Raw genomic sequence first — 24,866 nt, 5'->3', positions numbered from 1 at the left:
GCGAGGAGATTGCACGATAACGCACCACGCTAAAATTGAGCATGTGTTGCTGTAGTGCAATGCACATGGGAGTAAATTTAGGAGCTACTACAATCCGAGTAGACGGTCCATCGTCTCCAGAATTTGACGTCAGGTGCCAGTACATACACAACAGCGTAGAGCAATTGGGTATCAAGTTTCTCCCTGCTAGCATCAAGAGTATCAGATGCCGCGTAGTCTTCTCTCCTTTTCGCATTACCCCTCATACATAGTCTTGTCACAACGTGTAGACCAGTAACTGTAGTTGCTTCCTCTTGACCGAAGAAAAACGATCATGTCCGCTCATCAATTTGCCTAGGATGATAGTTATCATGCCCTTCCGAGTTTCCTTGATGTGATTGACGCGCCCTGAACTCGAGGGTCATGCTCGCTCACCATCTGAAGGACCACGGCTCGCATCTGGCACCCGTCTCGCTGCTTTGTGTGGGAATCATTTTTATTCCGGTACGTCCCAAGATGCTTGCAAAAAGAGGAAGTCTCCCAGCCGCCTTCGCAGTACCGTAACTACAAAGCAGCAAAGACCAATGCAATCCCAGAAACCCCAGCCCGGATGACAAACAAGAAATCGCTTTACTCCTTGGTCTTCTGGGTACCGCGGAGGAGACCAGTTCTCCTGGCGGCAATGAGACCCGCCTTCTGACCCTGGGCAGCGTACCTGGAGATGGTAGAAGCCTTACCAATATGTTGGTGGTTACCCTGTAGCACCATGTCAGCTCGCGTTCAGAGTTCTGGACACCTGTAAAACTTACACCACCGTGAGGATGGTCGACGGGGTTCATGGCAACACCACGAGTCTTGGGCCAGCTGTTGCGCTTGACAGCGAACTTGTGCTTAGCACGAGAAGCCTCTGTAAAATTAATCAGCACTTCCGCTCATTTCGGAGGACCACATGTACCGGGGAAAACGTACTGAGGAGGGGCTTGTCGGTACGGCCACCACCGGCGACGATACCGATCATGCCACGAGCGCTGCTGGAGACAACCTTCTTGGCACCGGAGGGAAGCTTGATGCGGGTCTTGCCCTCCTCGGGGTTGTGGCCGACAACAGTGACGTAGTTACCGGAGGTACGGCCGATAGCACCACGGTCACCAACCTTCTCCTCGACGTTGGAGACGACGGTACCCTCAGGGACGGAGCCGAGGGGGAGGACGTTGCCGACGGTGAGAGCAGCGTTCTTGCCGGCGTAGATGAACTGGCCGGTGTACATGCCCTCGTTGGCGATGAAGGTCTCGCGCTGCTTCTTGAACTTGTAGGGGGAGTTGAAGACAACGCGGGCGAGAGGAGCACCACGACCGGGGTCGTGGATGATCTCCTTCACAACACCACGGATGTAGCCGTGGCGCTCGGCATAGTCGAGGGATCTGAACTTAGCCGGGGCCTTGTTCAACCGGGTGTTGGCGGTGAAGATGGAACCGCGGCCCTTACGTTGGTTGCGAATCTGAGGGTAGAAGATGCATGGTCAGCATCGACATCATTGCCGTTTCGTGCTCCGAGCCTTTCCTCTGCCATTTGGGGCCATGTGCTGGTGCATCCCAAATATCCTCTCGATTCGATCACTTCCAAATCTCCAAATCGCCGCCCCCTTGCCGCCCTGGGCGCCGAATTTTATGCGATTGTCGGTTTCCCCCCATCGTCGTCGTCGGTTTTCGAGATTGGAAATTTCGTCGCGATCGTTTCGAGAGAACAGCTGGATAATGAAGATATCGGGATTTACTTACGACGCGACCCATTTTGTCCCTCCTACCTCAAATGACTGAAAGTAAAGGCCGGGTTTCGGTAAGTTGAAGGTTGAGTTGCGCTTCGTAAAAAGCTCCCGAAGTCAGTGCAAGACGATATTTTTCCAAATTCTTGTGTGGACTTGCGCGAAAACAAGCCACACACTAGGCCTGTGCGGCTCCCCAAGCTGCCCTAACGCGGGGAGTAAGTGTGGCGCGAAGCAAGGGACCTGTGGCTTGCGCTCTTCTAACTGTTCAATTGCGTCACGTGGAGACGCAACCACACGCTTAGAAACGACCGTGACTGGTGCCCCTCCCCTCCACAGCGAGCCTTGTGCCATTCACGTCTCATCGCTGTTATTTCCATCAAAGCAACTTGAAAGTATTTACAAATAGTGGCGCATGGGTCTTTGCGACATCTTGGAACTTGTTTGAGCTCACATCTTTCTGTGAAATCCCCTTATTCTTTCTGTCTATTGTTTGGGGTGTGATGATGCTGTTCGTAAATCGCATTGCATCTCGCAGCGCGACGGATGAACTTGAAGTACGACGGACAGTGCAGCGTCTTCCACTGTAGTTTGATCACACGGTACGCGGCATCCGGATCACGCCAAAAGCAGGAACGCCGCCCACTTCCTATCGTCATCCGCCCAACTTCACAACTCTCGTCGGATTGACGCGCTGCAGTGATGCCAGCAATGTTGACTTTCAACGCAGGAGCGACCAAATAAACAACTGCATGCTCTTAGAGGTAGTTAAGTACGGCAGATTTATCTCATTTACCTTTTTATCTCTATTCCGAGGGTGTTCTAACAATCTGATAGGTGTGATCAACTGAATCCATGAGTGCGTTGTACTACCAGCCGTCGGATGGACTACTCATCGTGATCGCAACTTTTGTGCTGCGATTTTGGAGTTCTTCAGGCCCGTGGTTCTGCTATGTGGACCGTTTCGCTGCAAGACCTTGGGTTTGTGAACTCAAATCGTTCAAGCGACCGATGCAGTGGATGCAGGCCCTCCCGACCTGGGACGAGAGGCAGGAGCAGCGTCGTTGAACTCTCGCCAACCTCACCTCCTTCTCGTTCACCGACAAAAGATGTCGCAAGTGCGAGTCGATATTGGACTGATGCTTGCGCTTGTCCATAATCCCAAGACATTGTCATTATTGGGCACGTTGCATTTTGTTGGTAGGTCTCGAAACTCTTTTCAGGCGCATAAAATGTGGCCTCCGCATACGCGATACGTCATCTTATTTTTTTTTGTTTGTGGACAACGAGGGTCGGAATGCGAATAGCTTCAAGGCTCGAGTTGTTGTTGCACCACTTGTTTTGGCGATGGAGATGGAGGCACGGCTATCGCATCAGAGGGTCCCTGCTAGATCGCGTCTATATGCCGTCTCCAGGCCAGGCAAAAGCGGCGCCTTGGCTTACTCCCTTCATTCGCTCCCTGCATCTCTCTACAAAGTCTCCATTCGTGTCTTGACACCTGGGGCATACCACACACAGTTGGGAAACACTGAGGGCATGAGGATCATGGTCCCCGTTGGGATCACACGTCGACCCTTGGAGCTCACCTTCTAAAAAAATTTTGGGTGGAGGGGAGGAAAACATCGGGCGCGAAAACAATCCCCCCATCACTCTGCTTCATAACACCAACGCCCCGGCGAAACACCCATATTCCCCAACCGCCACCTCTACGACCGTTCTGAATAGCGACAGTTAGCATATGGCATCACGAGCTATGCACCTCGGGCCTTTTTTTTTGGGTACTTGTACATTTGACGAGGGCTTGCCTTAAGCGAGCCATGCGGGCTTTCGCCGATACACTGAGCGCTACCTGGAATTCATGTTATGCCATCGACAGGATGCTCAAGCTCTGGACTCTGGGCTACGGAGGGGATGACCGACGGGCAGGATTCCAAGGGGAGGCGATGGATTTTGCGGTTGGATGGAACTTTGTCATGATAACAAGCGGCCCGTTGAACCTGACACACCTGGCTCCAGCGCTAGCTGTAGATAGAAGAAAGACGGCTTTTCGCCTTGGATTCGTTGATGAATGTGCCTATCAAGCAGGCGCCTTGTGCAGTTCTCTTGCTGTGAGCTTGGGCTGGAAGCCCTGGGACTGTTGCTGGCGGCCCGGTACGTAATTTATTGCGGCCGATCTCTTATAACATTCAGTTGCTCCTCACTGCTGCACCCACTTTCTCTCTTGCAAGCACCCTTGTTCGTTCTTCCACCTCAGCACCGCAACGCGCAACGAGCAAACGAAGTGCCATCGGCCACTACAGCACATCATGGCTGACGACGACTCTTCCGATCTTTCATCCATCTCATCGCTATCGGCCCCTCCGACCGATGATGAAGCCGACATCCAGGTGGAACGCCATCAGGGCATCTTGAAATTCTTCCACAAAGTCGACAAAAACCCGGCCTTGAACCCACCCAGGGAGACAACGCCACCGCGACGCAAGAGAGAGCCTTCCCCCCCTCATGAATACGTTTTAGCCGATAATCCTGATATTGCCGTATGTTATTGCGCGTTTCGTCGCGTTCAAAAGACGACATAGCACAAACCGTCGCGCGTGCCATTGCATGTGACGCCACCGGTTGCTAACATGGGTATTTTAGTTCATTGTTATGTTCCGTTCCCGATTCACCGAAGCGTTTCCGAAAAGCCTGGCCAATTTCGGACCCCAAGAGCTGGAGCGTGACGTGGTCGAGACTATCCCAGGCGAGCGCGTCGAAAACTTTCTCTGCGCGCTGCTTGGCCTTTTGCTTAATCGCAAACAGGACGTCAAGTGCGTATTGCCCCGCCTGCAGCAGGCCAAAACCATTTCTAGCAAAACTTGCTAATCAACAAACCCAACACAGAGCCGGTCATTATGGACGCGCCCTCGAAGAAGCTATTCAGTCGCACAAGAGTCAATGGGCAAAGGAGTGGGAGGGTCAGAACCCTCTTGCTGGAGGTGCCACCTTTACCTCCATGACCCCAGTACAACGGGTATGCCATTTCACGCCGCACTCAAAATCTCCAGAGATGCAGAAGAAAAGAAAGGCTAATCTGCCATTGACCTCAAGCTTGCTCTCCTACGCACGCTGATCCATTGGTCCCTTGCGTCCTCCGAGGTCGTCAAAACTATGATCAATAAAAACTACAGGACCCGCCACGAAGACGATTTGAATGTCGGTGTCAGTGTCCAACCTTGGGGAACCGACGGCGACAAACGGAGATACTACCTGATCGAGGGTAACGACGACACGCATTTCCGAGTATATAGGGAGAGCAATCCCGCAGGGCACACACGAACATGGTGGAGCGTTGCCGGTAACATCGAAGAGCTGAAGCTGCTTGCCGAGAAGCTTGAAAAGAACGACGGAGGACCCAAGGCCCGAGCCCTGGCCAAGAGAATCACCAATAGCATTCCGCGATTCGAAGCAACCGAGGAGAAGCGCAGACGAAGAGAGTACCGGATCATGCGCAAGGAGCAATTCAAGCGCCCGGAGCCCGGTCTTTCACTGTACGAGGGCCGCACCCGCGGCAAGCGCATGAAGTACACCTTTTCGGACGACGAGGACGACTTCTATACGGATTCGACCGCGACCCGGCGGTCCGCCAGGAACACCAGGAACCACACCCCCGCCGAGCCCGCCGGCCCCATCACCACCGCCAGCGGGCGGCAAGTAAGAGCACCCACCCGGTTCGAGACGACGGCCAGCAATCCTGCCAGTGCCCAAGGCGACGATGATGTTGAGATGACGGGAGGCGTCGCTGACGCGAAGAATGGAGACCAAGTAGAGCTCACAGTTGGACCCACAGGCCGCCCGAGACGATCAGCCGCCGTACATCACAGCATGAACGGATGGAGCTCTGCCGCCACCACCACCAGTAAGAAGAAGCGCAGCAAGGACGATGAATACGATTCCGAGGACGAGGACGAGGCTAGTGACGAACCGGACTTTGGCGACGATGAGGAAGACGAGCATGTCCCGGCCGCTGACGACGAAGAGGAGGACGAAGAGGACGAAGAGGAGTATGAGGAAGATGCAGACATGGCGGACGAGGACGATCTCGATGATGGTGGCGATGCCAAGGATGACGATGATCACGACAACAGCCTCGTGTTCAAGTTCCCCATCCGCGTTGGCTTCGATGAGAATGCCAAAGTCACCAAAATTGATGGTCCGACCCCCTCGCCAACGATTACTCACAAGCATCCCCGGACGGCACACAGGAATATCGTGGTGAGCGAGCAGGCGATTCCCGCACAGTCTCGAGGTCAGTCGGTCGGCGATGGTAAGGAGAACGATGTCCCCATGGTGGACGCGGATGATGAGCCAGCAGCCAAGGAGGAGATCGTTGCGATCCCGCTCAAGAAAGCAACAGCCGAGCCCCTGGTTGAGAAAGGCGGTGGTGGTATCAAACGTCCCTTATCACCGCCCCCGGGCCTGGGTCCGCCCGGAGGACAGCAGGGTTTACCGATTAGGAGCCCTGAGAAACCTCAACCTCAACAGCTTGTTGGCCTCTAAATGAGCTGTTGACAAGTGTCAGAGCATTTTCTGTTACGTATGGGTAGCCACGGTTTAGTTTTCTGTACCCTTCTATTGTTAGGTTATGTTGGAATTCAGTCACGGGTGAAGTAGGGAGTTCTGGGTGTACAAAACATGGATGAGCAGTATCGCGATGCACGAAACTATGTTCTGTCAATCAAGATTACGTTATGATTCGCGACTAGGAAGAAAAAAAAGACAAGTGGAAGGGATCAGTAGGCTTAGTTGTGGGTGATAGTTTTCGAGTCTTCGTTACTTGGAAGCGAACAGAACTGACATCTCTAACGAAAACTCGAAGGGGAGCTTCAGAGGGAACGGAGTAAGAATGAAGTGTGTGCCACGCAAGACGGGTGAAGCAATTAGACCAGCAATTATATGGTTATGATAGCATCTCGATCCTTGAATTCCCTATTTATGAGACAAGTTGAAATCTTGCGTGCACAGCATATGACGGTCTCTTACCCAACGGACATGCAGCCAGTCGGATATGGCCAATGTTCACATCTTACCATGAATGCTCAAGTCAAGATGCTTGTTTCGAGTCCATTTACAACACCGTGCAATGCAGCGAGGCAAAGACCCTTCATCCCTAAAGCCCCTTTCCCACAACTGTTTGTCCACTCAAGCGTAACCACCGCCCAACTCCCTCTGGACCCCTTTCCCACAACTGTTTGTCCACTCAAGCGTAACCACCGCCCAACTCCCTCTGGAAGTTCTGGCTGAACGCCTCCACCACCTTCCTCCCCTCCCTTCCTCCGTAGCCACCGCCTCCGCCGAAGTTCTGTTTAAGGTTCCAGCTGCTGGATCGGCGAGTCTGGAAGATGCGTACATTTTGCGACCTGTTTTTCGACAAAGCGAGGGTGAAGAAAAGTATAAGAATGGATCCAAAAGATAAGTTTTCTTTTTGAGCCATATGATAGCTTATGGTTTAACAGAAGGAGAGGGACCAGGAGCAGGGGGGATCTCCCAGTTATTGACCCCGTACCACCAGCGCCGCACCCGGGCTCCGATCGAGGAGCCGTGAATCTGGGCGTTTCGGTTCCAGGACTGCCAGCCGCAGACTAGGATATTGTAGAGGAGACCTTGAACTAGGGGCATCATGACCTGTTGTTTTTGGACTGTTAGTTGCCCGTCCGGTATTCATTTTGAAAGGACGGCGACGTGTCTATAAGCCAGCGGGGCAAAGGCCGGGAAATCTCTAGATGAGAGCGATGATGATGGTGTAGGTATTCCAAAAAAAAAAAAAAAAAAAAAAAAAAACTTCAACATGCCTGATCCCTCGCCGTAATCAACACCACCTTCCACCACGTATCTGCATTGCGTATACTGTGCAGGTAGCTCTGCTCGTACCGCAGGTCCGGGATCGGGGGTAGGTGATGGATGTTGCGCCGGGGCCTGGACTTGACCACGTTGTATTCGCTCGCCTCATCCGTTTCTGTTTCCGACTGTGCGTAGTCCTCCTCGTCATCGTCCTCGTCGATCCCGTCGTCAGGTATTAGTGAGTCATGATGTTGACTGTGACTGGTCTGGGTCCGGAGGGACGCAGGCTCGCGCTTGGACGCAGCGGTAGAGGGGTTGATGTCGTGCGAAGGAGAGGGATCGCGCTTGATGTGCGCTGTTTGGATGGTCTCGGCGATTTGTATGGGGATGTCGGAGTTCATGGTTTACGGCGCAGACTGCAAGTTCTATAGCCCGTCTTGAGGTTGTTGTTTATGGGAGGTGTAGGGGACTACTCTGCTCTGAGGTGAGGTTACGCGCGAGCGGGAGATAGCGAACATCGAGGTCAATCGACATCATAGCTTCAGGTACCTTCCGGGGCTGGCGCAGTCCACTGGAGCGGTACGTAGTAGCTCCTGTACATTGCACTACGCACCAGGGCAGTGTACGCACGTAGGGCTACGGGCAGGCAAGGGGCCGACACCCAGCGACTACCTAGGTACCTAGGTACCTCTAGGTCCATATTGCTCTCTCCAGAAATGTGTCACAGTCGCAACTTCCAAGGACATAACCATGGAAGACACCCGGCAGTATAAGGCAGTAACATTGAAGCCAAACATTAAAAAGTCGGCTGTGAACGAACGGCATGACACATCCCATCGAATTTCTAAGTGGTTGACTAGGTACCTACTAACACGGCCAGACCGCTTCCATTGTCATCGCCTCAAGATTGCCATCTTTGTTCATGCTGTGACGACAATCCTCGAGACAATCGTAGGCTGATTCGGAGCAATTCTCTGCAAGTTCAGTCTGAAACGGGAAGGAAATGTGGGACCCGGTGTGCTGGACGGCCAAACGCCACAGCCTGAAGTTGTGCCAAGTTGATGCGGTGTTGAACTGAAGGACGAGGTCAGGCGGGAGAAGGGATGTGCAGGTGTGAAGGGTTCAAGTTGCTAAGGCCCAAGGGGCCCCCCACGCCAATGATGACTCGCGTTTCGCCCCACCTGTGACGGAGAAAAAGAGAAGGTGCCCAAGGATATTCACACGGGCAGACAGGTAGAAGGAACAGGGCAGCGGAAACCCCTCTGTACCTTGTGGCAGGCGTGGCCCACTCGCTAGAGGTACCTAGGTAGGTAGTGAACATGCCGGCAAACGAGGTACCACCTACGTCTGCCGCATTTACTCCAGATCAGGCGGGGCATTCTCCCGGCTTCTTTGGATTCTTCTTACTGACAAGCATCAATTTAGCCAATTAGCCCATTGTGCGCTTTCCAACCGGGTGAGTAGTTCTAGAACTGGAACTCCACTGAACACAAGGAAATCCAGCGGCGAGGCACATTGGCCAGGCGAGGCATAGTCGAAGTAGTGGGCAAAAAGAAAAAGAACAACCCCAACCTGCCCACTTTGTGGTCCTGCCCTGCTCGCCGCCCGTTGAAAGCAGATCCAACCAAGGACGACATCACAAACCTCGCTCGCTGCACCAACTTAACTTCAGGGGCGCCAGCAGCACTTCGTCTTCCTCATCTTCTTCACCACCCCAAAACCGCCAAGATGGATCCCAACGCCAACGAGGCCGAGAAGAACGTGAGTGGCTCATCATCATCCCTCTCCCGACTGCGCGCGCGCGCGCAAAAAAAAAAAAGAAAAAGAAAAAAAGACACAGTTCCCGACGTGATGTTCGCATGCTGACGAGATGCTCTTGTCCCTCATAGATTGAGATATGGAAGGTCAAGAAGCTGATCAAGCGTCTTGAGGCCGCCCGTGGAAACGGCACCTCCATGATCTCGCTCATTATCCGTACGTTTGTCTCTACCATAGCATTGTCACCGCCGTCTACCCTCCCTTGATCACATAGCGAGATTATTGGCAGTAATCCTCGCTGCTCTGCTGTTTATGGCCCAATGTCCAGTGGTGCTAACTCTTGATCGTCTCCAGCCCCCAAGGATCAGATCTCCAGAGCCGCAAAGATGTTGGCTGAAGAATATGTGCGTCACCATGCTTCCCTTCAATCTCGACACCATTGTGTCGGACAGTTGTTCCTGACTTAGCACTATAGGGCACTGCCTCGAACATCAAGTCGCGTGTCAACCGTCAGTCCGTCCTTTCGGCCATTACCTCGACCCAGCAAAGGCTCAAGCTCTACAACAAGGTGCCGCCCAATGGTCTTGTCGTGTACTGCGGTGAAATCTTGACCTCAGAAGGCAAGGAGAGAAAGGTCAACATCGACTTTGAGCCCTTCAAGCCCATCAACACCTCCCTCTACCTTTGCGACAACAAGTTCCACACCGAGGCTCTTGCCGAGCTTCTCGACTCCGACCAGAAGTTCGGTTTCATCATCATGGATGGTAACGGTGCTTTGTTCGGCACTCTCAGTGGAAACACCCGCGACATTGTCCACAAGTTCTCCGTCGATCTTCCCAAGAAGCACGGTCGTGGTGGTCAGTCCGCCCTGCGTTTTGCTCGTCTCCGTGAGGAAAAGCGTCACAACTATGTCCGCAAGGTCGCCGAATTGGCTGTCCAGTGCTTCATCACCAACGACAGGCCTAACGTTGCCGGTCTCGTTTTGGCTGGTTCCGCCGATTTCAAGAACGACCTGAACGCCTCCGACTTGTTCGATCCCCGTCTCCAGACCAAGGTTGTCAAGGTTGTCGATGTCTCGTACGGTGGTGAAAACGGTTTCAACCAGGCTATTGAGCTGTCCTCCGAGACCCTCGGAAACGTCAAGTTCATCCAGGAGAAGAAGCTCATCGGCAAGTACTTCGAGGAGATTAGCCAGGATACCGGTCGCGTCTGCTACGGTATTGAGGATACCCTCAAGGCTTTGGAGCTCGGTGCCGTTGAAACCCTCATCGTCTTCGAGAACCTTGAGGTCAACCGTTGGGTTCTCAAGGACAGCAACGGATCCGAAGTTATTCTGCATACTACCAAGGCACAGGAGCAGGCCAGCCGTGACGCTTTCATGGACAAGGAGACAGGCCAGGAGATGGAAGTTGTTTCCCAGGAGTCCTTCCTTGAGTGGATTGCAGAGCACTACAAGGATTTCGGTGCCACGCTCGAATTTGTCTCCGATCGTTCTACCGAGGGCAACCAGTTCGTCAAGGGCTTCGGTGGTATCGGCGGTATCCTCCGTTACAAGGTCAACTTCGAGCAGCTAGCTGACGTCAGCGACGATGATGAGTACTACGACGATTGACAAGTTGAATCCCTCGCCGACAACGAGGGACCCGGAACTCAAGCTATCCCGTCCGAGCCGACGACGACACCTAAAGCTGATTCAGCGCCGCTTCTCAAGCCAACCAGCTCGGGCAAAATGTCCGCAGCTCGCTCCGGCGCAAGCCCTCATCAGCCGGGTAACCACCAGGTGTCCCGCCCGAGCCCGCTTCGCTCTATGATGACGGCTTCTTGAGTTTGATTTAGTGGAATCTAAGGTATGGCATTTTCTTGTTTGATCGACCTCTGGCCACTCACTAACAGCCGCAACAGAATCAAATTGCCTATGACTGAAGCGGAAGTTCTACAAATGGGATCCAGAGTTGATTCTTCGCAAGTCTGACCAAGACCAACGAATGATTCATCCAAAATCCCTTAGCTGGACGCAAAGCAATACCTCAAGTTGGAAGATGGAAAGGATTGAATGTCTAGCGCGGAACCATGAGGAATGGATTTGCTTTTATTCCGGGGACTGACAGCGTCTGTCTTCATGAACACTCTTTTATGCTTTCAATTGATCAAAAACTGGGTTATGGAATTTTGGGTGGAAAAAATCAAACAGGTCGATATGAGAAATGGTTTAACTAGGGCTTAGTACGCGGTAGCCAAGGACCGAATTCCACGCTCATTCTGTCTTTGTTAGATCTTGATGGCTCTTGGTCTGGATTGTTCTTGATAACCGTCTCAAGGGTAACCATTTACAGTTGAGGCTCTCGAATGGTGCCCGTACCCCAAAGATCAATAAATAAATGAGCTGTCCTGTAGTACTGTTAGCGTAGATTCTAGGTTTCAAAAGCAGGGACTATGCAGTCCTCGGCGATCACAATGTCATCACTCGTTCATTGTGGGGCTGTCCTGAAAACGCGACTTTGATGAGGTCTGGGAAATCTGAAGCCGGTCGTCGGGGCCGGAGCGGGGCCCGGCGGTCGGACCTTTGAAAGGCAACCGCGTGTGGCCGGTCGAAACCAGCATGAAGACAACTCGGGATGGCCGGTGAGTCTGAGTTGGAATATCATGCAATAGAGCAGCTTGCTGCTCGGGGCAACGACACATGAATAGTACCCCGGGACTTCAAATTACTTTTTTCACCAAAAATCCGTCTACTGCGTCAGGTACCATGCACATGGGTCTTCCAATGCTCCGCTGCGCTCTATGAATGATTGGTCACTGGCACCTTTTATTCCCAACTCATACACAAATCAGGGGACTTAACTCTTCCAACTTCCTACATCCGTCCACGATAACCTAGGATCTCTTTGAGCGGTGATCTGGGTACGTGTGTTATTGAAAGCATATTGGACGGGTAGACAGTACGGTTGTGAACGGCCTGCGAAACATGAGCTCAAGAACGGCCACTGCGCCGACATCGGAAGGGACTCGCGAGAGGAGTCACCGGAGGAAGGTCGCCTTCTTAGGACCCTTTGCTTCATATTCTCATCAGGTATGTGATCCGCATGAAATGGGCTTAGAAGGGACGGTTGAGTGATTTTGAGTTACTCGTGGGCTTGATGGACTCGGGTCACCTTGGAGAATGGGAGCTATCGCGGCCTGTCAGGGTTGAGATAGTGCATTGAAAGGAGCCAGAAAAAAAAAATGGATAGTGAGACTATCCAACTTGAGGGAACGCTGAAAGGCTTCGATATGGCTGGAGAATCTATCATTCCCAGTGGTGTACATGAGACTAATATTATTGACTTGGGGTTGTTGCAACGTATAGGCGACAAAATCTGCCTTTCCAAACCAGGATAAGTGGGAACTCATCCCTACAACGACGATCAGAGGTCTGTTGAAGTCATGTTTTCTGAACACGAGAAACTTCACTAACACCGACTACAGAGGTCGTTGACGAAGTCCAGGCCTCCAATGTGGACTTCGGCGTTGTCCCCTTCGAGAACTCAACCCATGGCACCGTCAGCTTCACCCTCGACTGCCTTGCCGACCGCGCCTCTACCTACCCCAACATCACCATCTGCGGCGAAGCCTACCTAGACGTCCACCATTTCCTCCTAGGCCGGAGGAAGTCTTCCCTACTACCTCATGTTGACCAAAACGCAAAGGGGACGCCCCTAACTTCCCTCTCCCACGTCAAACGCGTCTACTCCCACCCCCAAGCCTTCGGCCAAACCGCCAAGTTCTTCGCCACCTACCTCAAGGGCGTCGAGACCATCGAGGTCTCCTCCACTAGCAAAGCTGCCGAGCTCGCTGCTGCTGACGCCACCGGCTCGAGCGCTGCCATAGCGGGTGAAGTAGCCGGCGAGATGGCCGGCCTGGATGTTCTTGCGCGCTGTATTGAAGACCGCGAAGACAACACGACCCGCTTCTTTGTACTGCGCAGACGGCCCTGCAGTAGCCGCAGCGACGATGGTGTCGAGCAGGAGGTGCAGCTGCCTGAGGGATTGCCGTGGACCACGGACCGAGTAGAGTCTCTGCTTGAGTCTCCAACCTCAAGATCGCCCCGTTCTCTGTCGCCTCGTCCCTCTTCGTCGGTTTCTGGCAGCAGCGGCGGGAGGAATGATGATACGGACAAGATTGACGCTTACAAGGGCTTGTACAAGTCTATGGTCTCGTTCACGGTGCCGCATCATACGCCCGGTGCGCTGGCGGATGTCTTGGGGTGCTTCAAGCGGAGAGGACTGAACCTGACGAGCATCAATAGCTTGCCGAGTCTGATTGCGCCGTTTCAATATCTCTTCTTTATCGAGTTTGAGGGTAACCGATGGGATGATCCGGAGGGGAGGGTGAGTGGGTTGGTTGGGGATGTGGAGTGGGTTGAGGGCGTGGCGGAACGGTGGAGGTGGTTGGGTAGTTGGTTGAATCAAAGGAGGAGGTAAAATGGAGGACATACTCATCGGACAGGATAGGCAAAAGATTGAGAAGGGGGGATCGAAAATAGACTGGCTGGTGTACATGAGGCGTGTCATATATGCCATGGGATGAAAAATGGGCTAGAGTATGGTACTCGAGCCTCGAGCATTGATTCGGTCAAGGTAACTGACGAGAAGTACTAGGAAACCTCCAGAGTCACCCAGCGCTTGAGATTATGCTGGCTCACGTTCGTCGACAGAAATCCTCAACCATCTGCAAATTCAGTGCGAAGCAAATGGATTAAGTCCTTCTTGGTGAGGCCATCCGCCACCTGGGGGTCTGCCTAAGGAAGGATGTTGAACAGAGTGCACATGAATCGATAAAGCGGCGCAACCAACACTTCTTTGGGATGGTTTCGCATTGTTGCTTCTCTTGCGATTGCTTTTGGTCTGTAATCCGAGTATCAGGTTGAGTCATCGTGATCCTGCCTCTCCAATCGGCAGCTCACCACCACTATTGAGCATTTTTGCTGTGCCTCGAACGCGTGTGGTCTTTGCGAGCATGACACTAAGTACAATCTAACCCTAGTTTGTTTGTTAGTTTGGTACAGAAAACGCCCATTTTCACTCTAGAGCTACCAACTGTAGGAAAGGCGTTAGATTTTCAAACAGACGGGTACCGAAAGTGACCACCCTCTTATATCTTCCAGTCTTGGGGTCCCTGAAGGAGACGGAGAGAGGCATAAGAAGGCTTCTGTGGCGTTTTCCACCCTGGCTATTGTCCCATGACGCTTCAAACGGAGGCCAGTTTCTCTCTTTGCAGGCCAATGAGAGCTCCAGAATTCCCCTGTTCAACCCATGACCGAAGAACCAAAGTAACAAACAAACCAGTACTGGATTGTAGTGTGGAAAGGGCCAAGAGCCTACTTCGAGAGATCAAATAAAGCCCTGTTTCATATGGCTATTCCGTCAAAGGTAGTATGTTCGAGAATCTTACTTCAACTGCTACTTAATAATGAGGAATCAGTGAACTGAACCAAGAAGTCAACAACGAAATAACAGCTGTAACAGTGTAGGAAGCCTACATTGAACGGGACATATGGTCTGATTTCCCAGAAAATGTCGTACACCTCCGATTAACAAACGCTTTTTTCCGTGACAGTTCTGTTTACTTTGTTTGTGAACTCTAACCTTGACGAATCCATGCTCAAAAAAGATATCAGAATCTCACCAGACGGCCACACAAACGAGTATGGCCCTTCTTCGGCGCCTCTTACGGCACGGCCAAGTTCGGAGCCATCTTTTCCACGGGTATTCTGAAGCCTGAGCAAGTTCCACGGAACATGGAAGCGCGGCCTTTGCTTTTTACGACGAGTTCTTTTACCATCCTGTGACTAGCATGATAGACTTAACAGCTTTCCAAAAACCTCCCAACAATTATGGCAGCCAACGACTATCTTTCGTATCAACCACCTCGTTTTGCGCTGCAACTCACGAGCCGACAGTGTCAAACTTACAATCACCCCAACTACCGCTTTTGTTCTAGATTCTAGTGGGGCCAGGTTACTCTGAGCATAAATGAAATTTCCATCTGGTTCTTTCGAACTTCTTCCCCTTTTCTTCCTTGTACCTCACCCCTCCGTCACTCCGTCACTGACCTGCATACCCCTCCTGCAATTCTATAACGCTTCTGACATTCAGCTCTTCTGATATCTTGTTGACTGCAGAATCGTCTTCACCAAAATTCTCCAAGCAGCCATGGAGGCAGTCCAGACGGGCGACAAGCTCATGGAGGCAATCGCCTCGGCGGATGAGTCCACTCTTCGCGCAGTTCTGCGCGGCCTTTGCGCTAAGCGTGAGGTTGAACAACTCATCGGCAAGCATTTTTATGAACTGAACAAGTTCAGCGCGGCCAAGGGAGGAAGTTCTGGCTCCAAACGGAAAGCGACGTCTCCCGTTCATATCTGCGTTGAATGTGGCCAGGCTTTTGAGGAAGACGACAATAAGAAGGAATGCCGCTACCACTTAGGTATGTGTGCGACTTCTGCCTCTCTCCTTGGACAGGTAGCTAACCGGCGAATAGAGGAAATGGAATTCGACGAGAATTCATCCATATGGGCTGACTATGACGAGAATTGCTTTGGCGTGATGGATTCGGAAGAGAACCGTCGTAATCCTGACACCCTCGGGGGATTCGTGTATCCATGCTGCAACAAACGAGCCGATGAGGCAGAAGGGTGTAAATTGGGTTACCACCGGGCCGTTGACGGCAAAAGAGGAAGGTTTGATTTTGATGCATCGGCCGATGAGAAGGACGAAGGGGAGGATGACGAAGAGCAAAAGGAGGATGAGTAAAGCGATAGCAACCGCAAACAAACGAGGCGATACCACACAATCCAGCACTGGTATGTTTGTTAGTCTTGTACAAAAAAGCTAAGGCTTTACTAGGTGTATAAGATATTTTAGCCCTCTATAAAGAGTTCAGTTATACAGGCTTATTATCCAATTTTGAAGGCCTTGAAGGAAATGGAGGGAGGCATTGGAGGACACCCATCAGAGGCTTCTGTAGTAGCATCACAAACCCGTACCTTTATCCCATATCGCTTTACACAGAGAACAGTTCCTCTTTTGAAAGGATGATAAGAGCTCCAAAACCTCCCAATTTAACCCATGATCGCAGAACCAAACTATCAAACCAACCAGCATGATATTATAATCCCAAAGGAGGGGCTCATTCTACTGAGTGCGGAATGGATTTTCTCCTAGGTTGTCTCCCCCGTTTCTTCCCTCAGATATCATCTCTTCGGAATATGGCTACCTGCTCTTCCAGCTATCCAGAACCCCCCTTGGACTTAGCCTTTTCCATATGTTTCCATGAAAACGCCTCCTCATACCTCTTCAGGTGCCATGGAGAACGAATCCAAGGACGAAAAGCTCGCAGAGGCAATTGCCTTGGCCGACGAAACCAGTCTTCGTGCCGTTATGCTCGCACTTAGCACCAAGTCGGACGGTATTCGAGACCAGATTAGTGATTGCTCATTCTTAATACTCAAGTAAACCCAGTAATCACGGTGTGAATCCAAAGGCGCCGTTTCCCGCTTAGATCTGTAGGCGCTGCGGCGACGCTTTTGACAGCAACAACAACAGAAAAAAAAAACAATGCCGCCTTTATCAGAGCAAATAAAGTCAGCAACGTTTTGCAACCTCCCTGTTATAAATGTCTAAAATGATGTGCAGAAAGCCTGGTGATCGACTCCTGCTTCAAAATGTGGGCTTACTGGAACTTCAATTTTTATGGTCCAGGGGATACGCCGGAGAACCGCAAGAAGGACCACCTTTAGGAAGGGCCCGTGTATGCTAGCTGTAACAAGCACCCTCTTCCCTAAAAGGAAACCGGCTGCAGAAGGTGTTAAAAGCAGGCTCCTGATGGCAAAAGAGGAAGCCCTGATATTGAAGATCCTGCTGATGTGACGTGTCGCTTGGAGTGGGATTCGGTTGAGCTTGACGAGGACGCGAATGAGGAGGAAAAGGACTAGAATAAGCAGAATGAAGAAAGTGGGACGATGGTCAAGCTTGTCGTGGTGATGATCTTGAGATCGAGGGAAGGAAGACAAAGTGAAGATGACCGAGAACCTGGAGTATTTCTCAATGCAAAAATAAACAATAAAAGAGAATTACAGTATTACCAAACGCTATGCTATGCTCGTTCGTGAACCATTTCCTCCTCATCCTCATCAACGTATTTCTTCCTCGTCCGCCTCCTCTTAGGATGGCGGCGAACCTGATCGTCCTCTTCACTCTCATTCCATGACTCAGTTCTCTCTCTGGCCTGCTGATTTTCCACACTCTCAGCAATCGCATTTTTGCCTTCACTCTTCATTCCCTCTATAGGCGGGACTCCAAGCCTCGATTCCTCAAACAACATCGTACTCCTGTCCCCAACATCCATCACCTGTTCCTCTGTAATCCAGCCCTTCTCCACCGCAAAGACCACCACATCCCCCGCCGCACCGAAACCAATGCTCCCTTCTTGCTTCACATCATCCACTTGCTCTGGGTCCAAGTACCTCCACATCTCTTCTGTTTCCTCCCTCCACGCTTTAAGCTCGCGTTTATCCCCTTTAAAGTGTTGACAGAGGTAACTGTAGATGTATGACAGCCATAGAACATTAGTGTACGGGTAATATCCCGCCCAAGAGATCGGTTTTCCTTCAGGCGTGTTGTCGAGCAAGTGGGAGCGCATGAGTCGGTAGATATCGCACTGAGGCGCGTGCGTCGAAGTGAACATCGCCGGGTCTTTTTCCAGATCGTAGAAGACGACTGCTTCCTCTTTGACTTCTCTGTCGGCCGTAGTCTTCCGTCCGATAGGTGATGTCAGACATGATTCTACATCAGGCCCGATTGTCTCTGGATCCGTAGCCCTTGAAAGACCATAATCCAGAATGGTAACCTCCAATCCTGACCAACCGAACTTGACTCCTCCTCCTCCTCCTTCTCCCGTCGTCTCATCACCTTCGGCCGGCTTCTTCTGCCGCGCACCCTTGACCCTTCTCACACACAAATTCCCCTCATGCAAATCCCGATGCTCAAACCTCACCATCCCCTCCGCCCTCGCCATCGCTACCGCCGTACTCAGAAAGACATCCCACAATATATCCTCCCCCGTTTTCACTTCAACCATGAAATCCTCCAACGCCGTGCCCGCGTCTCCCAACTCCACCACCAGAAACCTCGTGCTCTCCAAATACCGACTCGGAGACGGATAAAATTGCGCCCTTCCGGGGTCCTTCCTCTTCATCTTCCTCTGAAACACCTGATGCGTCTCCAACAACTCCTTTGTTCCTTTGCCTTCGACAATGAACCGCTCCTTGTAAATAACGAACCCCGGAATGTCGGCTAGCCATTCACTGATTTTCAATTCGCCTTGCAGGTCCGATTCGGCGTGGGGCTCTTCGTCCACCAACCCAGACTTGATCTGGGCTTTGGTTTGCGGTTTGATGGGTGATTGCAACCGGATCACTTTGATGATGGACGTCCCGCGAGGGTTGGTGATGCGGTAGACTTCGGCGTAGGAGGCTTCGGCTATTTTCGTAATGGAGTTAAGGGGCGAGGGGGGACCGCAGATGTCGGCCCAGGAAAGGGTATGGAAGGAGGAGGTATCGTAGAAGGAGTATTCTTGTTGTTCTTGGTGGTCTTGGTCTTGTTGGTGTTGATGAGGGTTGGCTTCTTGGATAAGTTGGCGGACTCGTGGGGATTTGAGGGGGAGTTGTTGTGGATGGCGGTTAGTTGGGGACTTGGTTGTGGGTGGTTGAAGTGTTGCTGGACTTGGCTGTGATGGAGATGCAAGTTTTCTGAATGGAGAAAGTCGTGGAGATTGTGATGACAGTGATGTCCTAGGTGGTGGTGGTGGTGGTTGTATGGAGGTATTGTAACTCGTATAACTTCCTATTGAAGGTCGCGGCGTGGATGCGTAAGGCGCATCTTGGTGATCGTCCTCTTCATCAAGCAATATCGAGTCGAAGTGTTCTGTAACATCATGAACATCGTCCTCATCGGACATCGGTTCCGGTTCTGGGGCTGGTTTCGACTCGTGGTGCTCATGGTAGGCCGGATTGGGCTCCAAGATTTCGGGCTCCGAAATCTGTAATGGTTTCGGCTCCAGAATCTGTGGTATGGGCTCTCGGCGTGGCTGTTTCACCGGAGTCTTGGGCAGTTCCGCGAAAAGCAGTTCTGCTCTGCTCTTCGTGGTTGGCTTTCCGTATTTGCGGACCTTTGTTTTGGTTGTAAGTTTCGACATTTTTGCATCTTACTCCTCGGGAGTGTTGCAATAGGCCAGAAGAAAAAAACGAGAGAAGTGCATGCGACCGTATTGACGATTAGTTTTCATACAACAAGGCCGTCAAGGTTCTTTGACTCGTGCATCGCAACCCATACTCCTCCTGATTCGTTGATGATCGTTTGTTTTTTGTTGTCAGGACAACCGCGTTTTGAGGTTCTCTCAAATAGCAAGGTCCAAGGGCGCACGGGCCATCTTCCACACCTGTATGAATTGGGAGGATGTACTATGGTTCCTAATACGATATATGGTATATGATAGTGGTTATGAAAGGATATATGTAGACGATGAGAAGCGTAATTGTCAAACCACACATGTTCGAAATCGATTTTCATTTCTACCTCCTTAGCCCTTCGCCCACTTCCTTCCCAGCCACATTTCCACAAGGACGACACATGCCTAGTACTTAAGTTGCCATAAGGGTATCGTACGCGCACAGTAACACTTCGAAACTCCATCGGAGAGAAGATCCAAAATCCGTACATCATGTTGTATATCACCGCTTGCTCTCTTTCTTTCTTTCTTTGACAAAATTTCCGGACCCAAACGTCGATGAACCCGCCCGTCCACCCATCCTCTTCAGCCTACCACCCTGCCTAGGTATCCATCAGTATTAAAACGTCCCTTTCAGGTTTCTTTCATGCAAAGGTTGCTTGCTTCTAGCTAAAAATATTCTCTAACCATCCACCCCCACCCATCACCTATCATCACTGCCTCTTTCATCTCATCAACAATCCCTTTATTTCGCCGACCTCTTAAAGGCAAGCAGCTCCGCCAAGCTGCTCAAGGGACATCCATGCTTCAGGAAATCGTGCTCGATGAGCTCATCCGCCGACGCACGGCTCTTGACATCCACGCAGAGACACACCGACAAGAAAGCTTTCAGCTCTTTACTGAGCTTCTCGGGTTTCTTCAGCCTGGGAGTACCGTTGGTGGCGATGAGGTAGAGGGCCTTGAGCGGCTCCTCGTTCAGGTAAGGAGGCTCCGACTCGATCAGCTCAATGGCCATGATACCGAGCGACCAGATATCGACCTTGGGGCCGTACTCCTTCTGCTTGACGACCTCGGGAGCCATCCAGTAGGGCGTGCCGACCATGGTAGCGCGTTTGGACTTGGCTTCGGTCAACTTGGCGCAGAAACCAAAATCGGCTAATTACAGAGTTAGTTGAGCGTAATGAAGGACAAGTTGTAGAAAAACTCACTAATCTTGACATTGCCACGGGCATCCAAGAGGACGTTGTCACTCTTAATGTCACGATGAATAATGTTCCTTTCGTGGAGATGCTGCAGACCGCGGCATGTCTGTACAAGTTCCAGTCAGTAAATGATATCACGCTCAAGATTAGGCCTGCACGGCAACTCACCTCCAAGCAGATGGTAGAAATCTGCTCCTCCGTGATAACGGGGTTATTCTCAATGACATCAGTCAACGCACCACCCTCCATGTACTCCATGACGACCCAGAGTTCCGAGTCCTTATTCTTCAGGAAAGCTTCGACAAAGTTGACAATGTTGGGGTGACTGCTGTCCTTCATAACCATGATCTCGTTCACGATCAACTCCTTGCGCGGCTGGTGCGCGAGATCCATCTGCTTGATCGCAACCTGGCCGCGTCTTCTGGCAACGTTGGGGTCCTGGCCGGGTCTCTCTCTGATCTTGGCTACGTACACGGAGCCAGAGGCACCCTGTCCGATCTTCTTCTGCTTGGAATACTTGGCTTCGGGGTCTTCGTGGGATACAACTTCCCTGAGCTTCTGCATAACCTCCTTCTCCGACATGGTCGACATGCGAACATCCTTGGAACGCTCAGAGGCAGCGGGCTTAGACGTAAGGGCTGCTTCGGCAGCCTTGACGCCATCTTGAGGCTGCTTCGGACCCACATTAAGCGGCTTGACGGTCGTAGGAATCTTGGATGGCTGGTTGGCCGATGGGTGAGGTGGTCGTGGCGGGGCCTGGCCATTCTGGTTCCGTTGCGCCTGAGCCTGCTGTTCGGCCCGTCTCTGCGCCTGCGCCTGGGCAAGATCACGCTGTGAGCTGGAACTGGACTGCTGTGCGACGGGCGGGCGGCTCGAACTGGAACTTGGTGGAGGAGGCGCAGGTCTCTGAGCTTTGAGACTCGGTGCTTGCTGCAAGCCCTTGGGTGCTGGTGGAGCGGCGCGTGTTGGGTTGAAGCGATCGGCACCACCATAACCACCACCTCCAATCTCCTGCTGAGCCATAGGAGTCTTCGTCTTGGGAAGGGACGCATTATAAGCTTCCTGATCCCGGCGATCCCGCTCCTCCATCTCTCTCTGCTGGCGCTCCAGTTCGCGCCTTTGCTCCTCTCTCGCGCGCTCAGAGTTGTAGCTCGGCGACGCCTGCTGGCGCTGCTCGGGGGGTGATGAGCGAGAACTGGCGCCACCTTGCTGCTGCGGCGAGGATGGATAGTTGGAGCTTGGGTTGCGCTGTTGCAACGGCTGCGTAGGGCGCGGCGGCGCGACGGAGTTTCCACCGCTCGGGTATCCGAGCTGCTTGCTCTGTGCGCTGTTCGATGGGGGAGTGGGAAAGTTGGGTGTGGGCGCTTGGCCGCCATTCTTGTTGAAATCGGAATAGAAATCGAGGACTTCAAAGACGGCTTGAGGGTTCCTTTCGTAGTCTTCTTGGGTAATGGCGGAAGAGTTGAGCAGCTTCGACCACTCAGGAGGCAGGCCGACGAACTCGCCGGTCTGGGGATCGAATCCAACGTGAACGGCGTGCGAAAAGTTGGTAGGATTACTGACACCGCCCATGCCTGGGCAGCGCGCGTAAATAAAGTCAATCCATTCATAAAGGTCGTCGTCGGCCTTCACGCGGATCTGAAGGGTCCTAATGCCATTTTCCTCCTCTCCGGGACTCGTGGAGGCACCGCTAGACTGCCTCTTGATCTCGAAAATAGTTCCTGCGGCCTCCACACGGCCGACATTGATAACGTCCTTGAGGTAGAGGGTATAGGCAACTTTACTGCTCTCGGCCTTGTGGAAATCCAGTGACTCCTTTCGCAGGATCAGGTACTTGTTCTTCCAAGGGTTGATGAAGTTCTTGCTCTCCTTGACACTGGCCCAACCTTGCTTGATGACGGCAAGGCCGCCGGTGCCGTCGTTGTTTGACATTTGTCGTTGGATGGGGAGGGCGATGGTCGAGCCGCTGTATGTACTAGTTACCCCTGGGGCAGGCGACCGGAGGCTCAGGTTGGACATGTTCCCAGGAAGGTTGGAGATGTTCCCGGGTGAATTGGTGTTGGGGGTGAGGCCGAGGCGGGGCTTGTCCGTGGGAGGTCGCGGCGCTGGGCCTGGGTTCATGAACGGCTCCCTCGAGTATATGTTGCTGTGGTTTAGGTTGAGGTTAGCATAATGTCCACAGACCCTGCTAGATTTCCAACAGGGGAAGGAATGAAGATGGGCCAAGGTAATGAAGCGAAGCTCCACTAGGGAAATTGTCCAAGTAGCGGGAGCGAGATGTCATGTGGGAGAGGAGAGATTTGCGTGGTTGGGCGGAGTGGGAGAAGCATAGCAGAGGGCGGGCATACCCATTTTGCGCCATTGTGCCGGATTGCAATTACTCCTTGACTAGAGATAGGTCTGGTCGTTCTGGAGCCAGAAATAGACTGCGCGTAGTCGCGACGATCCCCTGAGTTGCGGGACCTGGAGTGTGACGGGTGTGCTTCCTATTGTCGCCGGGTCAATAGACGGTTCGAAAGGCGGGGTTGCGCATATGGTGGCAGGGTCGCCAACGCACCAGGAGGCCCAAAGATGAAGCCGGCTCCGTCCGAAAGACAAGGCGCAATGTGTGCTAAAAGAATGGACCAGTATCAAACGGTGATTGTATGGTCAGTTGGCACAGGTGGGTTTGAGTTAGAAAAGGACTAAGCGAGTCGATTGCGACAGGGGAGAAGCAGCGACCAAGGAGAGGGTCGGTTCAGGCGCGTTCGAGCAAGACCAACAGGCGACTAAGGCGACATGTATTTGCGGTCCTGGTTCGAATACTTTTTGTTTCTTTAGTTGGATGCCACGGAGCGAAAGGCAGATTCAAGGCACGCCTCGTCGCAGTGCTGTGTATTGCTGGTGCTGGTGCTGGCTGCTGTAGTGAAAGACAGAAAGCCGAACGATGCGATGGCGGTCAGGCCAGACGATTACCTGTCTGGTTCGCGAATCTGCGTTATCCTTGACGCCGGTGATCAACGGAGACAGGCTGGCGGGTGTCAAAGGGCAAGATGAGAGACAACGCTCGGAGTTGAAAGAAAGATGAGCAGAGTCGAAAGGGGTTGGCAAGGACTCCAGGTCGGCGCTGTGTGAGGTTGCAGTAGTAAGGGGTACACTACTGGTATTATTGCCTGTATGGGGCAAAAACGTGTAAGGGTCCTAGGATCCCGGTCGAGGTTTTGGTGCATCCAGGTTGTGGTGTCTTTCTTCTGGTACTTAGGTGATCCCGTCTTCTACAACAACCAACGACAGTACACTAGGTACCTACCTACCCACCTCACATATACCATCCATAACTACCTTACCTACCTACGACCTATGGTCCAGACGCTCAACCCAGGAACAACAACAAGCGATACGGGTGAGATGCCGTCCAGATGCCCTACTGTCTCCTCTTTGCGCTGAACATCTCTCACCACAGCAAGTTGAATGGTCGGATCCAAGAGTGGGAGCAGGGGCATTGTAAGGGTCCATCAAACCGTCAGTTACAGCTGCGGCACCCGTTAGAGCGACCATTGAACGTTGAAGCCTTGGACGATTAGCGTGAGAATAGTGGGGAACGGGGCAGATGCAGTGCGCCAACGTGTGGAAGTGGCAGAGTAACCAAGACTGCGGCGGGAAAGGGGGGGACAGCGCCGCGACCAGTCAGATCCATTGCAGACTTGAGAACGGGTACGTCTTCATCTTACTGCCTTGGCTCGGATGGATACCGAGATACTTGTTCTTACAACACATTTGTGCCTAGCGCGCAGGTACTGTCTTAACGTAGCCTTTTGGCTTTTCTGTTTTTTTTTATATCGACTTTACGCACCAGCGGCATGGTAAAAGAAGTGAGAAACGCCCGGCCACCGGGGAAGCCTGGAGTTCATTGCAATGGAAATTGAGATGCTCTGCACCAGTCTGGGACCTATGAAGTTGTTAAATAACGATTGGGGAGCCCATCCCAAATATCTCTGCAGTTATTCCCTTCCCGGTCCTATATGCTGTCCGCCGTCGCGAGGCTCTCGCAGCGCAGGCGTACAAATACCCATAAACTCGTTCTGAACACCCTGACCTTTGTG

General features: G+C 52.2%; 9 protein-coding genes across 9 annotated transcripts; 5 read left to right on the top strand and 4 right to left on the bottom strand.

Annotated features, from left to right (window-relative positions):
• Positions 1-11: 11 nt before the first annotated feature.
• Positions 12-1,829, bottom strand: NEUTE1DRAFT_146567 (60S ribosomal protein L2; the record flags this gene model as incomplete). The annotated part of the gene is made up of 4 exons (XM_009852882.1): positions 12-735; positions 789-886; positions 949-1,477; positions 1,758-1,829. The coding sequence occupies 4 exons, from the start codon at positions 1,767-1,769 to the stop codon at positions 610-612; spliced, it is 765 nt and encodes a 254-aa protein (XP_009851184.1).
• A 2,218-nt stretch (positions 1,830-4,047) lies between these two features.
• NEUTE1DRAFT_146566 (uncharacterized protein) lies at positions 4,048-6,693 on the top strand (the record flags this gene model as incomplete). Its single annotated transcript, XM_009852881.1, has 4 exons — positions 4,048-4,278; positions 4,382-4,551; positions 4,625-4,754; positions 4,832-6,693. The coding sequence occupies 4 exons, from the start codon at positions 4,048-4,050 to the stop codon at positions 6,278-6,280; spliced, it is 1,980 nt and encodes a 659-aa protein (XP_009851183.1).
• NEUTE1DRAFT_122412 (uncharacterized protein) lies at positions 6,663-8,010 on the bottom strand (the record flags this gene model as incomplete). Its single annotated transcript, XM_009852880.1, has 3 exons — positions 6,663-7,082; positions 7,287-7,405; positions 7,629-8,010. The coding sequence occupies 3 exons, from the start codon at positions 7,960-7,962 to the stop codon at positions 6,981-6,983; spliced, it is 555 nt and encodes a 184-aa protein (XP_009851182.1).
• A 1,164-nt stretch (positions 8,011-9,174) lies between these two features.
• NEUTE1DRAFT_122411 (eukaryotic peptide chain release factor subunit 1) lies at positions 9,175-11,793 on the top strand (the record flags this gene model as incomplete). The annotated part of the gene is made up of 5 exons (XM_009852879.1): positions 9,175-9,322; positions 9,451-9,535; positions 9,674-9,723; positions 9,795-11,166; positions 11,222-11,793. The coding sequence occupies 4 exons, from the start codon at positions 9,290-9,292 to the stop codon at positions 10,929-10,931; spliced, it is 1,305 nt and encodes a 434-aa protein (XP_009851181.1).
• A 748-nt stretch (positions 11,794-12,541) lies between these two features.
• On the top strand, positions 12,542-14,005 carry NEUTE1DRAFT_146563 (uncharacterized protein; the record flags this gene model as incomplete). The annotated part of the gene is made up of 3 exons (XM_009852878.1): positions 12,542-12,619; positions 12,693-12,729; positions 12,785-14,005. 3 exons carry the CDS (start codon positions 12,542-12,544, stop codon positions 13,777-13,779), a joined length of 1,110 nt encoding a protein of 369 aa, XP_009851180.1.
• Positions 14,006-15,397: 1,392 nt separating this feature from the next.
• Positions 15,398-16,348, top strand: NEUTE1DRAFT_117062 (uncharacterized protein; the record flags this gene model as incomplete). The annotated part of the gene is made up of 2 exons (XM_009852877.1): positions 15,398-15,781; positions 15,836-16,348. The coding sequence occupies 2 exons, from the start codon at positions 15,511-15,513 to the stop codon at positions 16,105-16,107; spliced, it is 543 nt and encodes a 180-aa protein (XP_009851179.1).
• Positions 16,349-16,626: 278 nt separating this feature from the next.
• NEUTE1DRAFT_137867 (uncharacterized protein) lies at positions 16,627-17,093 on the top strand (the record flags this gene model as incomplete). Its single annotated transcript, XM_009852876.1, has 2 exons — positions 16,627-16,762; positions 16,990-17,093. The coding sequence occupies 2 exons, from the start codon at positions 16,627-16,629 to the stop codon at positions 17,091-17,093; spliced, it is 240 nt and encodes a 79-aa protein (XP_009851178.1).
• A 356-nt stretch (positions 17,094-17,449) lies between these two features.
• NEUTE1DRAFT_122408 (uncharacterized protein) lies at positions 17,450-19,549 on the bottom strand (the record flags this gene model as incomplete). Its single annotated transcript, XM_009852875.1, has 2 exons — positions 17,450-17,454; positions 17,551-19,549. The coding sequence occupies 2 exons, from the start codon at positions 19,547-19,549 to the stop codon at positions 17,450-17,452; spliced, it is 2,004 nt and encodes a 667-aa protein (XP_009851177.1).
• Positions 19,550-20,018: 469 nt separating this feature from the next.
• NEUTE1DRAFT_82324 (uncharacterized protein) lies at positions 20,019-23,051 on the bottom strand (the record flags this gene model as incomplete). The annotated part of the gene is made up of 3 exons (XM_009852874.1): positions 20,019-20,737; positions 20,791-20,890; positions 20,953-23,051. 3 exons carry the CDS (start codon positions 22,903-22,905, stop codon positions 20,328-20,330), a joined length of 2,463 nt encoding a protein of 820 aa, XP_009851176.1.
• Between the last annotated feature and the right edge of the window lie 1,815 nt (positions 23,052-24,866).

This window comes from Neurospora tetrasperma (assembly GCF_000213175.1).
Source record: "Neurospora tetrasperma FGSC 2508 unplaced genomic scaffold NEUTE1scaffold_3, whole genome shotgun sequence".
NCBI lineage: Eukaryota > Fungi > Ascomycota > Sordariomycetes > Sordariales > Sordariaceae > Neurospora > Neurospora tetrasperma.
Note: the sequence above shows the minus strand (reverse complement) of the source record. Positions and strands in the feature narration are given on the sequence as shown.